The sequence below is a fragment of the Dendrobates tinctorius genome, unplaced genomic scaffold (assembly GCF_039654945.1).
Source record: "Dendrobates tinctorius isolate UK_male_01 unplaced genomic scaffold, ASM3965494v1 ptg000084l, whole genome shotgun sequence".
In the NCBI taxonomy this organism is placed as follows: domain Eukaryota; kingdom Metazoa; phylum Chordata; class Amphibia; order Anura; family Dendrobatidae; genus Dendrobates; species Dendrobates tinctorius.
Window position 1 is genome coordinate 38,852,615 of NW_027361752.1, and position 13,002 is coordinate 38,865,616.

At 45.8% G+C, this 13,002-nt stretch overlaps 1 protein-coding gene across 1 annotated transcript in view; it reads left to right on the top strand.

Moving 5' to 3' along the window:
- Window positions 1-13,002, top strand: part of URB1 (URB1 ribosome biogenesis homolog) — a 142,661-nt gene that overhangs the window by 41,020 nt on the left and 88,639 nt on the right. Inside the window, exons 11-16 of the mRNA XM_073584550.1 lie at window positions 2,251-2,424; window positions 2,657-2,816; window positions 6,594-6,710; window positions 9,264-9,376; window positions 10,384-10,494; window positions 10,910-11,026. Coding sequence (XP_073440651.1) covers window positions 2,251-2,424; window positions 2,657-2,816; window positions 6,594-6,710; window positions 9,264-9,376; window positions 10,384-10,494; window positions 10,910-11,026 — 792 coding nt within the window. The remainder of the gene's footprint in view (window positions 1-2,250; window positions 2,425-2,656; window positions 2,817-6,593; window positions 6,711-9,263; window positions 9,377-10,383; window positions 10,495-10,909; window positions 11,027-13,002) is intronic.

Here is a 13,002-nt window from a genome sequence, read left to right on the forward strand (position 1 = left end):
TTAAAACCTCTTTCATAATTTGATCTCCTTGATATCTGAGATCACATTCAGATTTTCTGTCTGAACATCACCATTCCTGACCCAGGGAAACTTGGAGCTGGACTCAAGTGTCAAGACCCCGAAAAAGAGGTGGTGTAATGTCAGCATATTCAATCACTATCGCATCCTTGTGGCCAAGACAGCAAGTGGTGTTCTATTGGTGAAGAACATAAAACATGGATGTGAAAAATCGATGTCTGAATAGGGCCTTAGTGGGATGGGAAAATCATTTAAATTCAGAGCTATGAAGAAAGATGGGCACGCATGTATTACTAGGGCAGGGTTTGGTTGGCTGTGAGATGGGTATATTTCTTCTACGCCTCATTGGGGGATACAGACAGTGGGTGTTAGGCTGCTGGCCACTAGGAGGACACTAAGTAAACCAGGAAAAAGTTAGCTCCTCCCCTGCAGTATACACCCTCTCGCTGGATGAGATTTCTCCAGTTCTTTGCTTAGTGTCTGTAGGTGGCACTTGGGTCTGGTTTCAGACCCCACCGTTTTTATTTTATTTTTGATTTTTCTGTAAATTTTTATTTTTTAATTAACGGAGTGAAGGGGGAGACGTTCCTTTCTACAGCCCACTCTCCCCCCGAACCAACAACAGGCAAGCACGCGGCGTATACCTCCCCATACACTTTCCTGCGACGTACGGGGCTGATTCCTCTGGCGATGATCCTTACGGTTAATCCACGGATGCGAGGGCAGGCGCATGGAGTGCAATGGAGAAGACTAGGAACAGCGCTTCCGAATGCCCTGAATCAGCCCCATAGCTCTCCATCCCCCTGCCATAGGGAGGATCGATTGAGCATACCCCTTTGAGAACTCTTCCAGCTCTGCTTCATCAGCCAGGAGGATGAGAAGACCTGCGTTATGGATGGCCCCAGACAGCGCGGCCTGCCGATCACTGGAGTAGAGGTATGGGGTCGAGTCCTAGCCCCCGGGAGAAGCGCTGGCGCCCCATCGCGCCCCCCCCGTTCTCGGCGCTCGGGTAGGCCGAAAATTTAGTCCCCGGCTTTTCCAGCCTACTAGGCCGCAATTTAAATGGCGCCTACCGCAGGTAGGCCAAAAATTTAGTCCCCAGCTTTTCCGGCCTACTTGGCGCCTCTCATTACTTACGAGACGTGCAATCCTAATCTCGGGGGCCATGTCTTTGACCTCAGCCTGCTCTGGATACGAGCTCTGAGGCGTGCACCCTGCCGGATACCGGGTGACACCACAGAGCCACCGCTTTTCCTCCCGGGGGACACAGCACAGGACAGTGGGTAAACTGCATCTGCCCTCAGATTAACGCTTTACCCCTCCATCGCATTGAGAAGGCCCTCCACACCCTGGATGTGGTTAGGGCGCTGAAACGGTACATCTCGCGGACGGCTCCCTTCCGCAAGTCAGATGCCCTGTACATACTTCCAGAGGGACATAGAAAGGGTCTAGCCGCTTCGAAAGCAACGCTAGCCAGGTGGATTCGCTTAGCGATTCAGGAATCCTACCGTGTCAGGAACGTGCCTGTCCCAGCGGGGATAAAGGCGCACTCTACCCGGTTAGTGGGCGCCTCTTGGGCCATTCGGCACCAGGCCTCGGCGGAACAGGTCTGCAAGGCTGCGACTTGGTCCAGTCTGCATACTTTTACAAAACATTACCAAATTCATTCTCAGGCCTCTGCGGATGCAGCTCTCGGCAGACGCATCCTGCAATCGGCAGTACCTGAGTTTTGACTCAGTGGTACATGGGGTATTAGCAGATGTATGCTCCCCACCCAGGGACTGCTTTAGGACGTCCCACTGTCTGTGTCCCCCAATGAGGCGTAGGAGAACTGTGAAATCCTTTTCTCCGAGCCATTCATTGGGAGACACAGCACCTGCCCTGTTTAGCTTACTGGCTCATTTGTAGCATTCTTAGGTTTTGACATAGTTATGGTTATTGTTGACTGTTTAAGCTCCTACTGCTTTTTTCACCGAACTGGAGAAATCTCATCCAGCGAGAGGGTGTATACTGCAGGGGAGGAGTTACCTTTTTTTCTGGTTTACTTAGTGTCCTCCTAGTGGCAAGCAGCATAACACCCACTGTCTCTGTGTCCCCCAATAAATGGCTCGGAGAAAAGGATTTTACGGTGAGTACACAAAAATCCCTATTTTTCTGTGATTTTTGAAATATTAATTGTACGTCGATTGTTCATTATGGTAAGATAATAATGTTTTATAATAATCTTCTTAGGTGCCAAACAAAATAGTGAAACACACCGTCCTGTTGCTCTTGTCCTCCTTCCTGAAAAGGGCAGAGCAGAACATCAATCATTGCCTTAAAGAAGACATCTGGCAGAAGTCTGACATCTACACTCCCACCACCATGGCTGATTTTGCCCAGAAATTTAGGGAAGCTCTGGGCAAGGTAAGGCTGGCAACGCTATGTATACATAATATGTGAATGAAAAATAAATGTTTCCTCCCTTTTTAAAGGAAATTTTTCTACCATAGTAAGCGATGACATATCACTGTCAGGACTTCATGATACGTAGAATTTGTTGCTCTACAACCTTGCCACCGGCCGGGCAGGGAACTGCAAAGCAGTCTCGTTCACTTGTGTAGAGTTGTGGACCGATGTGTTCTGCGCTTCTTTTTAGCTTTTGCCAGATGTGAACACTGTCGTAGCCACCTGGCAGTCCCTCCTAAAGCAAGAAGAGACGGACACTGCTGAAAAGGGAGAAGATGTTAAAGCTCTTGAAGTAAAACACGTGACCGCCGTTACTGACGAATTTCCAGAATTGGCAACTGAGAAGAATAGTAAGTAATTCTTGAAAAAATAATCCTAAAGACACAAATGTGAAAAGATTAGTCATGATGACAACCAGTGTGGCTGTTATTATGGTTGCCAATAGGGTTGTCATCTAGTCTTCCATATTAACTAGCTATTTTTCCAGTGCTACATCCTTCTCCTGCTCCTCTATCACTAATTAAAGGGATTCTCTGGTCGCACACATCGGTGACATATCGTTGAAAGTTTGGTAGTTGAATACTGTAGTCTTCGCTGATTTCCAGGGTGAAATGAAAGAAGACACACCGCCACTTTGCCTGCTGTCAGCTCCGCTCACTGTCCTGGTGGCTGCATGGACTTCCACTAACTATAAAGGGTGACTGTAGATAAAGTGGCACAGTACTTTCTTGGTGCCACCACCCCTTTATTTGGGGTCACACCAGTCAGACCCTACTATGCTCTGACATTGTTGGAAGATGTTACTTTATTACCAACATTAGTGAAATAACACTAATTCTTTTATATGAGTAGATTTAGCATTCAGACATCAAGAAAAGCTGGGTGACAGCAACATCTTGCTGGGTAACAGCGGCCCTCATTGATTGTAATGCAGTGCGAAAATAACACTATGAAATTGCTGAATTGTTAATAACTTGACCAAGGAGGATGATGCAACATTTTCTGCAACTTCTCACCAATTTCAAGATCTCTAAATGTTGAATGGGAAAGGTTGAGCGCCTCTGTTTTCTCTGAGAGAGCGGCTGCTTGGCATCTCTGGCTGCGGCTTATAACAGGGAGAAAAAAAGGATCAGCAGTTCACTCCAAAATCGGACATGCCAGATCCTTATCTCCCCCAACATTCATTTGTTTGTAGCCCCCATAGACATTAGATTGTCAGCAACACCCGTCATTATCAGCAGGTTCGGACCACAATAGTCTAATGTGTAAAAAGGTTGTGCACTACCATAGCCTTGATGACTTTTCCTTAGGAAATCTCATCAATGTCTGCTCGGTCGGGGTCCGACACCCGGCACCCCCACCAATCAGCTGTCATCGGTGAGTACTTGTACCCTAAGGCCGGACGATCCCTTTAAGCCTGATATGTCTGTAATATACTATAACTAGAAATAGGCCTGATGCTATCGTATCGGGATTGCGCAGTAACAGCAGCGTCGTTACATCGCGCATGCCTGGGTAAAGCGTGCAGTTGTGGCTGTTACTGCGCATGTTGTGGCTGTTACTGCGCGTGCGCGGGAATAGCGGTGACGTGAATGTCACTTGCGCAGTGCGCCTGCACAAGTGACACTGCCGCCGTGCCTTATGGGATACGAGGACAGCGGCCGGAAGTCCCAACTAGCGATTATTTATTTATAAGTTGGTGATACACGCACATCACTAAACATCTCTCATTTCACCAGAGCTGGTTAAAAGAAGCTGAGCTGTGATTGGTTGCTATGACCAACAGTTTTCCCACTTTACAACAGCTCAGCAGACACTGACATGGTGGGAGAAATCCAGCATCCCCGGGAACATAAGCTCCCAGGCATTGTCTGCCCCCCTGAAAGGAGCAGAGAGCACATGACAGAAATGAATCCCTCCTCCCATGCCCATATACCCATCACACATGCTCCATCCCTTAGGCACATCTTCTTTAAGGGATCATTGGTATGGAAGTCAGAGCAAATCCATCCAGCGATTTGGTTTTGACCCCAGGCCTCTCTTAAAGGGATCCCCGGTATGGAAGTTAGGACAGTTCCACTCAGCTCTGTGGTTCTGACCCCAGGGTCTCTTAAAGGGATCATTGGTATGTAATTTAGGGCAAATCCACTCTGCACTTTGGTACTGACCCCAGGCCCTTCTTAAAGGGATCTCGGGTATGGAAGTCAGGGCAAATCCATTCAGCGCTTTAATTCTGACCCCAGGCCTCTCTTAAAGGGATCCCCGGTATGGAAGTCAGGGCAATTGCCTTCAAATGCTCTGGTACTGACCCCAGGCTCTCTTAAAGGGACCTCCTGTATGGAAGATAGGGCAAATCCCTCGGCGCTCTGATTCTGACCCCAGGGTTCTATTAAAGGGATCATTGGTATGGAAGTCGGGGCAAATCCACTCAGCGCTCTGGTTCTGACCCCAGGCTCTCTTAAAGGGATCCCCGGTATGGAAGTTAGGGCAAATTCACTCAGCACTCTGGTTCTGACCCAAGTCCCCTCTTAAAGGGATCCTCGGTACTGAAGTGAGGGAAAATCCACTGTTCGCTTTGGTACTGACCCCAGGACTCTCTTAAAGGGATCTCCGGTATGGAAGTTAGGGTAAATCCCTCAGCTCTCTGATTCTCACCCCAGGCTTTTATTAAAGGGATCATTGGTATGGAAGTCAGGGTAAATCCACTCAGCGCTCTGGTTCTGACTCCAGGCTGACGGGATATTAGTGGTAGTTGTCCGGTGGCTCTGGCTGACGGGATGATGTGGGATATTATGGGTAGTAGTCCGGTAGCTCTGGCTGACGGGATGATGTGAGATATTATGAGTAGTAGTCCTGTAGCTCTGGCTGACGGGACGATGTGGGATATTAGGGGTAGTAGTCCGGTGGCACTGGCTGATGGGATGATGTGGGATATTAGGGGCAGTAGTCCGGTGGCTCTGGCTGACGGGATGATGTGGGATATTAGTGGTAGTTGTCCGGTGGCTCTGACTGATGGGATGATGTGGGATATTAGGGGCAGTAGTCCGGTGGCTCTGGCTGACGGGATGATGTGGGATATTAGGGGTAGTAGTCCGGTGGCTCTGGCTGACGGGATGATGTGGGATATTAGTGGTAGTTGTCCGGTGGCTCTGACTGATGGGATGATGTGGGATATTAGGGGCAGTAGTCCGGTGGCTCTGGCTGACGGGATGATGTGGGATATTAGGGGTAGTAGTCCGGTGGCTCTGGCTGACGGGACGATGTGGGATATTAGGGGTAGTAGTCCGGTGCCTCTGGCTGACGGGATGATGTGGGATATTAGGGGTAGTCCGGTAGATCTGGCTGACGGGATGATGTGGGATATTAGTGGTAGTTGTCCGGTGGCTCTGGCTGATGGGATGATGTGGGATATTAGGGGTAGTAGTCCGCTGGCTCTGGCTGATGGGTTGATGTGGGATATTAGGGGTAGTAGTCCGGTGGCTCTGGCTGACGGGATGATGTGGGATATTAGTAGTCCGGTAGCTCTGGCTGACGGGATGATGTGGGATATTAGTGGTAGTTGTCCGGTGGCTCTGGCGGATGGGATGATGTGGGATATTAGTAGTTCGGTAGCTCTGGCTGACGGGATGATGTGGGATATTAGTGGTAGTTGTCCGGTGGCTCTGACTGATGGGATGATGTGGGATATTAGTAGTCCGGTGGCTCTGACTGATGGGATGATGTGGGATATTAGTAGTCCGGTGGCTCTGACTGATGGGATGATGTGGGATATTAGTAGTCCGGTGGCTCTGACTGACGGGATGATGTGGGATATTAGTAGTCCGGTAGCTCTGGCTGACGGGATGATGTGGGATATTAGGGGTAGTAGTCCGGTAGCTCTGGCTGACGGGATGATGTGGGATATTATAGTGAATGTGGCTATGTGGAGTGGGCAGGGCTATACACTCAACTTTATATATATAAATATAATGATTGTAATTTGTTATAACTAACATTTAGTTACTATGCCCGGGCAGCGCCGGACTCATCAGCTAGTATATATATAATATTATAGAGATATGTCTGTTTTTTGCAATTAGTAGGTCATTTCCCATAATAAAACTTCTCGACATTGTGTTCTTTCTCAGCTGACTTTCAGAGCACGCTGGTGAAGGCCTCTCTCCTGCAGGTCCTGTGCTTGTACCAGAGGGTGGTGCCCCATTTGGTGTCGCAGAGTAACTTTGATTTCAGTAAACTACTTCGAGGTAAGTAAAGTGCACATCACCCATCAGGTAACCGTTCTTTTCCTCTCGCCTCGGCCTCATCGCAGGATCTCTGTGACCTACTTTCAAGCTTTCTATTGTTAATGATAACAAAAAAAATCAATTCTCTTTTGATTCTGATTTTGGATAAAAGTTGGGCTTACTGGTGGGAGTTAATTGAATTTCACGCTTCCTGGTTGGAAACCTTTCTTGCTGGGGGAACAGTGCGTCCTTCCTGTTTCTAGGTTACCTGGCAGTCTGTTGATTGAGATCTGTAATCGCTGCCCCCGCACTATATTTTTATCCTGTTTGTGACTAATTAAGCATCTCAGATCTAAGTTATAAATTTAGACATTATGTAAAAGAGTCAGAAAAGCAGGAGAATGGCGATTACTCTTTTAGACCAAGTTTACATAACTTTTAATGAATGGTAGGTTTCTGAATGGGCCAAAGTCTACGTAAAGGGTAAGTAGGTATACAGCTCTAATGTGTACAGATGAGGCGATAACTGAGCAGTATTTGCAGCCTCAGCCTGCAGTCATACAGTATGTCACCAATTCAGCTGTCAATAAAATAGCAAAAACTGCAGCACCCGACTACACTCACGTTGTATTTGTAGTCTGTTACTATGGTGACACAGGTCTGCATCACAGCTGTGTACAGAAAACAAAGTTGCTTCATTTTTAGTTTTTATTGCCCTGGATGAACATATAAAAGTTGCATAGCTGTCTGTTTTATTGATAAACTGCTACTACAGTTGTGGCCAAAAGTATTGACACCCCTGCAATTTTGTCAGATAATACTCAGTTTCTTCCTGAAAATGATTGCAAACACAAATTCTTTGTTATTATTAATTTGTCTTAAATGAAAAAACACAAAAAGAATTGTCCTAAAGCCAAATTGGATATAATTCCACACCAAACATAAAAAAGAGGGTGGACAAAAGTATTGGCACTGTTCGAAAAATCATGTGATGCTTCTCTAATTTGTGTAATTAGCAGCACCTGTAACTTACCTGTGGCACCTAACAGGTGTTGGCAATAACTAAATCACACTTGCAGCCAGTTGACATGGATTAAAGTTGACTCAACCTCTGTCCTGTGTCCTTGTGTGTACCACATTGAGCATGGAGAAAAGAAAGAAGACCAGAGAACTGTCTGAGGACTTGAGAAACCAAATTGTGAGGAAGCATGAGCAATCTCAAGGCTACAAGTCCATCTCCAAAGACCTGAATGTTCCTGTGTCTACCGTGCGCAGTGTCATCAAGAAGTTTAAAGCCCATGGCACTGTGGCTAACCTCCCTAGATGTGGTCGGAAAAGACAAATTGACAAGAGATTTCAACGCAAGATTGTGCGGATGTTGGATAAAGAACCTCGACTAACATCCAAACAAGTTCAAGCTGCCCTGCAGTCCGAGGGTACAACAGTGTCAACCCGTTCTATCCGTCGGCGTCTGAATGAAAAGGGACTGTATGGTAGGAGACCCAGGAAGACCCCACTTCTTACCCCGAGACATAAAAAAGCCAGACTGGAGTTTGCCAAAACTTACCTGAAAAAGCCTAAAACGTTTTGGAAGAATGTTCTCTGGTCAGATGAGACAAAAGTAGAGCTTTTTGGGCAAAGGCATCAACATAGAGTTTACAGGAGAAAAAAAGAGGCATTCAAAGAAAAAAACACGGTCCCTACAGTCAAACATGGCGGAGGTCCCCTGATGTTTTGGGGTTGCTTTGCTGCCTCTGGCACTGGACTGCTTGACCGTGTGCATGGCATTATGAAGTCTGAAGACTACCAACAAATTTTGCAGCATAATGTAGGGCCCAGTGTGAGAAAGCTGGGTCTCCCTCAGAGAGGTCATGGGTCTTCCAGTAGGACAATGACCCAAACACACTTCAAAAAGCACTAGAAAATGGTTTGAGAGAAAGCACTGGAGACTTCTAAGGTGGCCAGCAATGAGTCCACCCCTGAATCCCATAGAACACCTGTGGAGAGATCTAAAAATGGCAGTTTTTAGAAGACACCCTTCAAATATCAGGGACCTGGAGCAGTTTGCCAAAGAAGAATGGTCTAAAATTCCAGCAGAGCATTGTAAGAAACTCATTGATGGCTACCGGAAGCGGTTGGTCACAGTTATTTTGGCTAAAGGTTGTGCAACCAAGTATTAGGCTGAGGGTGCCAATACTTTTGTCTGGCCCATTTTTGGAGTTTTGTGTGAAATGATCAATGTTTTGCTTTTTGCTTCATTCTCTTTTTTGTTTTTTCATTTAAGACAAATTAAATGAAGATAATACCAAAGAATTTGTGATTGAAATCATTTTCAGGAAGAAACTGAGTATTATCTGACAGAATTGCAGGGGTGTCAATACTTTGGCCACAACTGTATATAGTATAGTAATTATTTCCTAAGGTAAATGGCTGATCTGGCTATATATTAGATCCAGTGTTCTCCAACATGTGGGTCTCCAAGTTATTGCAAAACTACAACTCTCAGCTTTCCCTGACAACCTATGCATCATTGGCTGCAGGCTTTGATGTATTACTTTTTGTCTTCCACCTTAGGAATTGTGGATGAGAGAGGGATTCGTGCAGAGGTGCCTCCTGTGCTCCAGCAGCAGATCCTTCAGGTGGCGCTAGAGCTTCCAGCCAGCAAGTTTTCTTGGTTCAAAATGCAGGTTCGTCCTAGATCATTTGTAGCTTTGCATCAGTAAAAATGTATATGTGTGTGTGCGTATATACAGTGTGTAAATGTATAGTTTTCTTTTACTCTTTTATTATGTAAGAAATGAATCACAACATAGTCAAAAAAATCTATAAAGAACTGTATATAATTATTATATACCGTATATACTCGTGTATAAGCTGAGTTTTTCAACACTTTTTTTGTGCTGAAAACGCCCCCTAGGCTTATATACAAGTCAGTTGTCTCAGAAAGGGGAAAGGGTAACGGCGGGTGACAGAGACAGGAGGCGGCGGGAATGGGGGAGCGGCGGGTGACAGAGGCAGGAGTCAGAAGCTGTGGCTAAAGCCTGTGCCGCTGCTAAAGATAAATGAATATTCACTTCTCTTATAGCGCACACAGTGATATCCGCAGCCGCCGGCTCACAGAAGACATCCTACTCACCCTATTGGGTGCACTCGCAACATCTCGTTGGTTCTGGCGCCGGCAGCTCTTCCTGTGCCGAGCGATCATGTGGCCCCGCTCATTAAGGTAATGAATATGCACGCCTCTCCACTCCCATAGGCGTGGAGGGAATATTCATTACCTTAATGAGCAGGGCCATGTGATCGCTTGGCACAAGAAGAGCTGCTGGCGCCGGGACCAACGAGATGCTGCAAGGGCGCCGGGACCAACAAGATGCTGCGAGGGCGTGTGGAAGGTGAGTAGGATGTTTTGTTTTGTTTTGTTTTTTATAGGAACCATTCATATAAGGATAGGGGATAAGGAGCCATGCATACCAGGACAACGACGGGGGAGCCATGCATACCCGGCTTATACTCGAGTCAATAAGCTTTACCTAGTTTTCCATGGCAAAAGTAGGGGGCCCCGGCTTGTACTCGAACATATACGGGTATATTATACGTATATGGATATATGTGTATATATACTTTTTTATATATATTTTTTCTAATTATGCAGTATTTTCAAACCTTTTTATATATATATTTTTTTTATTTGCAGGATGCAGCAGATGTTCAAAGGGAAAAGACTGTATTTTATCTGCTCTTGAAAATGTTTGTGACTTGTAACAAAGCGCAACTCAAGTCCTCGACCAGAATGTTAGTTATTAAGGTGGGTTAGGACTAACTTCATAATTCACAGCGTTGTTTTTGATCCTTGAGAACATAGGACTGCACCTTCTTGGCAGGATCACTTACCAGCCATCTTTTAATGTTTTTTTTTTGGAAGCTGAAAAAAAACCCTGAGTGAGTACGTGTCATGGTGCATTTCTCTTATGTCAGTCACTTTTTTGTGATGGTTAAAGGTCTCTTTTTGTCACTTTTAACATTGGCTTCATGTACCAGTAAATTGCCTCCATTGTCGTATGATGAAACAATTTCTTTATTTGTACTTTTATCTTGTTGGAAAAAATTTGTTACCATTTTGTAAAATTCATAGATAAAGCATTAAAATATGGCTAATTTGGGCATAAATTGGATATAAATTGATAATTTATGTTAACCAGTTATTTCCATCCGACTCCTAGATCCTGCGTGATAGCGGTGTGTTTGAACATACCTGGACTGAGTTGGAAATGTGGCTGAGGAGACTCAATAAAGTACAGGAGAGCTCGCAGGAGGTGGTCATCCATTTTTTAGAACAGGTAAGAGAAATCCACCGTTAATATTCACTGGCGCAGATCATTGCTGTTCCTGAGTTACAGCCTCTATTACTGGAGAATTTACTTCACTGTTGTATCTACAGTTTTGGAAACTGCTGAGGTTATTCGTACTTTTCATGTATAAATCTATTGTAGGAGAATCTTTCTTCCCCAGAGTGCTGTGCTGCAGGTACTATTCCCTTAATTGCTATATACACCTTTTGCATAGAATCTTCGCAAACTTTTAGGGATTGACTGGAAATTTTACATTGTTGACTTTGCTGCTACCTCTAAAGCTGACAGATGGGAGGGAGAGACCAGATCATGCTGCTACCTCAAACAATGACAAAAGGGAGGGAGAGAGCAGATCCTGCTTCTACCTCTAATGCTGACAGAAGGGAGAGAGCAGATCCTGCTGCTACCTCTGATGCTGTATGAAACAGGAGAACCACAGGAGTTTTTTGAATATAAAATTACAAAAGTTTTATTGAATATCAAAAAGACCACAAATAACACACACAAGAGTAAAAGCAAATGTGCTCAGTCAGACACCACCTCCCCTTGAGAAAGCGGCAGAAACAGAAGCAAAACGCGCGTTGGGGTGCGTTAGGGACTGGGCGCTGATACTATATTTGGTAAGAAGAAACTGTCTCCCCTTTCTCTCTCCCTATATAATGTCCGGATAATCTGCATTTTGTACAGGACCGGTTTGATTGTTATCGGACATAAGGAAGGGTTACCTTATCCCCTGTTATTTAACAAGTGGCCCCATTACAGTTTTGGTTCCTTTTTGGGATCTGTTATAAGACGTATTAACTTTTGTATGCTTGGGGTGGGGGGATGTAATACCAAGAGATATATGTATCAGGATGACATATATGTAATCCTGATACATGCAGATTATCCGGACATTATATAGGGAGAGAGAAGGGGGAGACAGTTTCTTCTTACCAAATATAGTATCAGCGCCCAGTCCCTAACGCACCCCAACGCGCGTTTTGCTTCTGTTTCTGCCGCTTTCTCAAGGGGAGGTGGTGTCTCACTGAGCACATTTGCTTTTACTCTTGTGTGTGTTATTTGTGGTCTTTTTGATATTCAATAAAACTTTTGTAATTTTTTATTCAAAAAACTCCTGTGGTTCTCCTGTTTCATATGTCATTTGCAGTGGAGTTTATGCTTTTGTCAGGGCACAGCACAATTGTGCTTGGCATACAATGAGTCTGGATTTTTGTATAATACCTCTAATGCTGACAGACGGAAGGGAGAGAGCAGATCCTGCTACTGCCTCTAATGCTGACAGACGGAAGGGAGAGAGTAGATCCTGCTACTGCCTCTAATGCTGGTAGAAGGGAGGGAGACAGCAGATCCCGCTACTGCCTCTAATGCTGGTAGAAGGGAGGGAGACAGCAGATCCCGCTACTGCCTCTAATGCTGGTAGAAGGGAGGGAGACAGCAGATCCTGCTACTACCTCTAATGCTGATAGAAGGGAGGGAGAGAGCAGATCCTGCTACTACCTCTAACGCTGACAGAAGGGAGGGAGACAGCAGATCCCGCTACTGCCTCTAATGCTGGTAGAAGGGAGGGAGACAGCAGATCCTGCTACTACCTCTAATGCTGATAGAAGGGAGGGAGACAGCAGATCCTGCTACTACCTCTAATGCTGATAGAAGGGAGGGAGAGAGCAGATCCTGCTACTACCTCTAACGCTGACAGAAGGGAGGGAGACAGCAGATCCAGCTACTGCCTCTAATGCTGGTAGAAGGGAGGGAGACAGCAGATCCTGCTACTACCTCTAATGCTGATAGAAGGGAGGGAGAGAGCAGATCCTGCTACTACCTCTAACGCTGACAGAAGGGAGGGAGACAGCAGATCCCGCTACTGCCTCTAATGCTGGTAGAAGGGAGGGAGACAGCAGATCCTGCTACTACCTCTAATGCTGATAGAAGGGAGGGAGAGAGCAGATCCTGCTACTACCTCT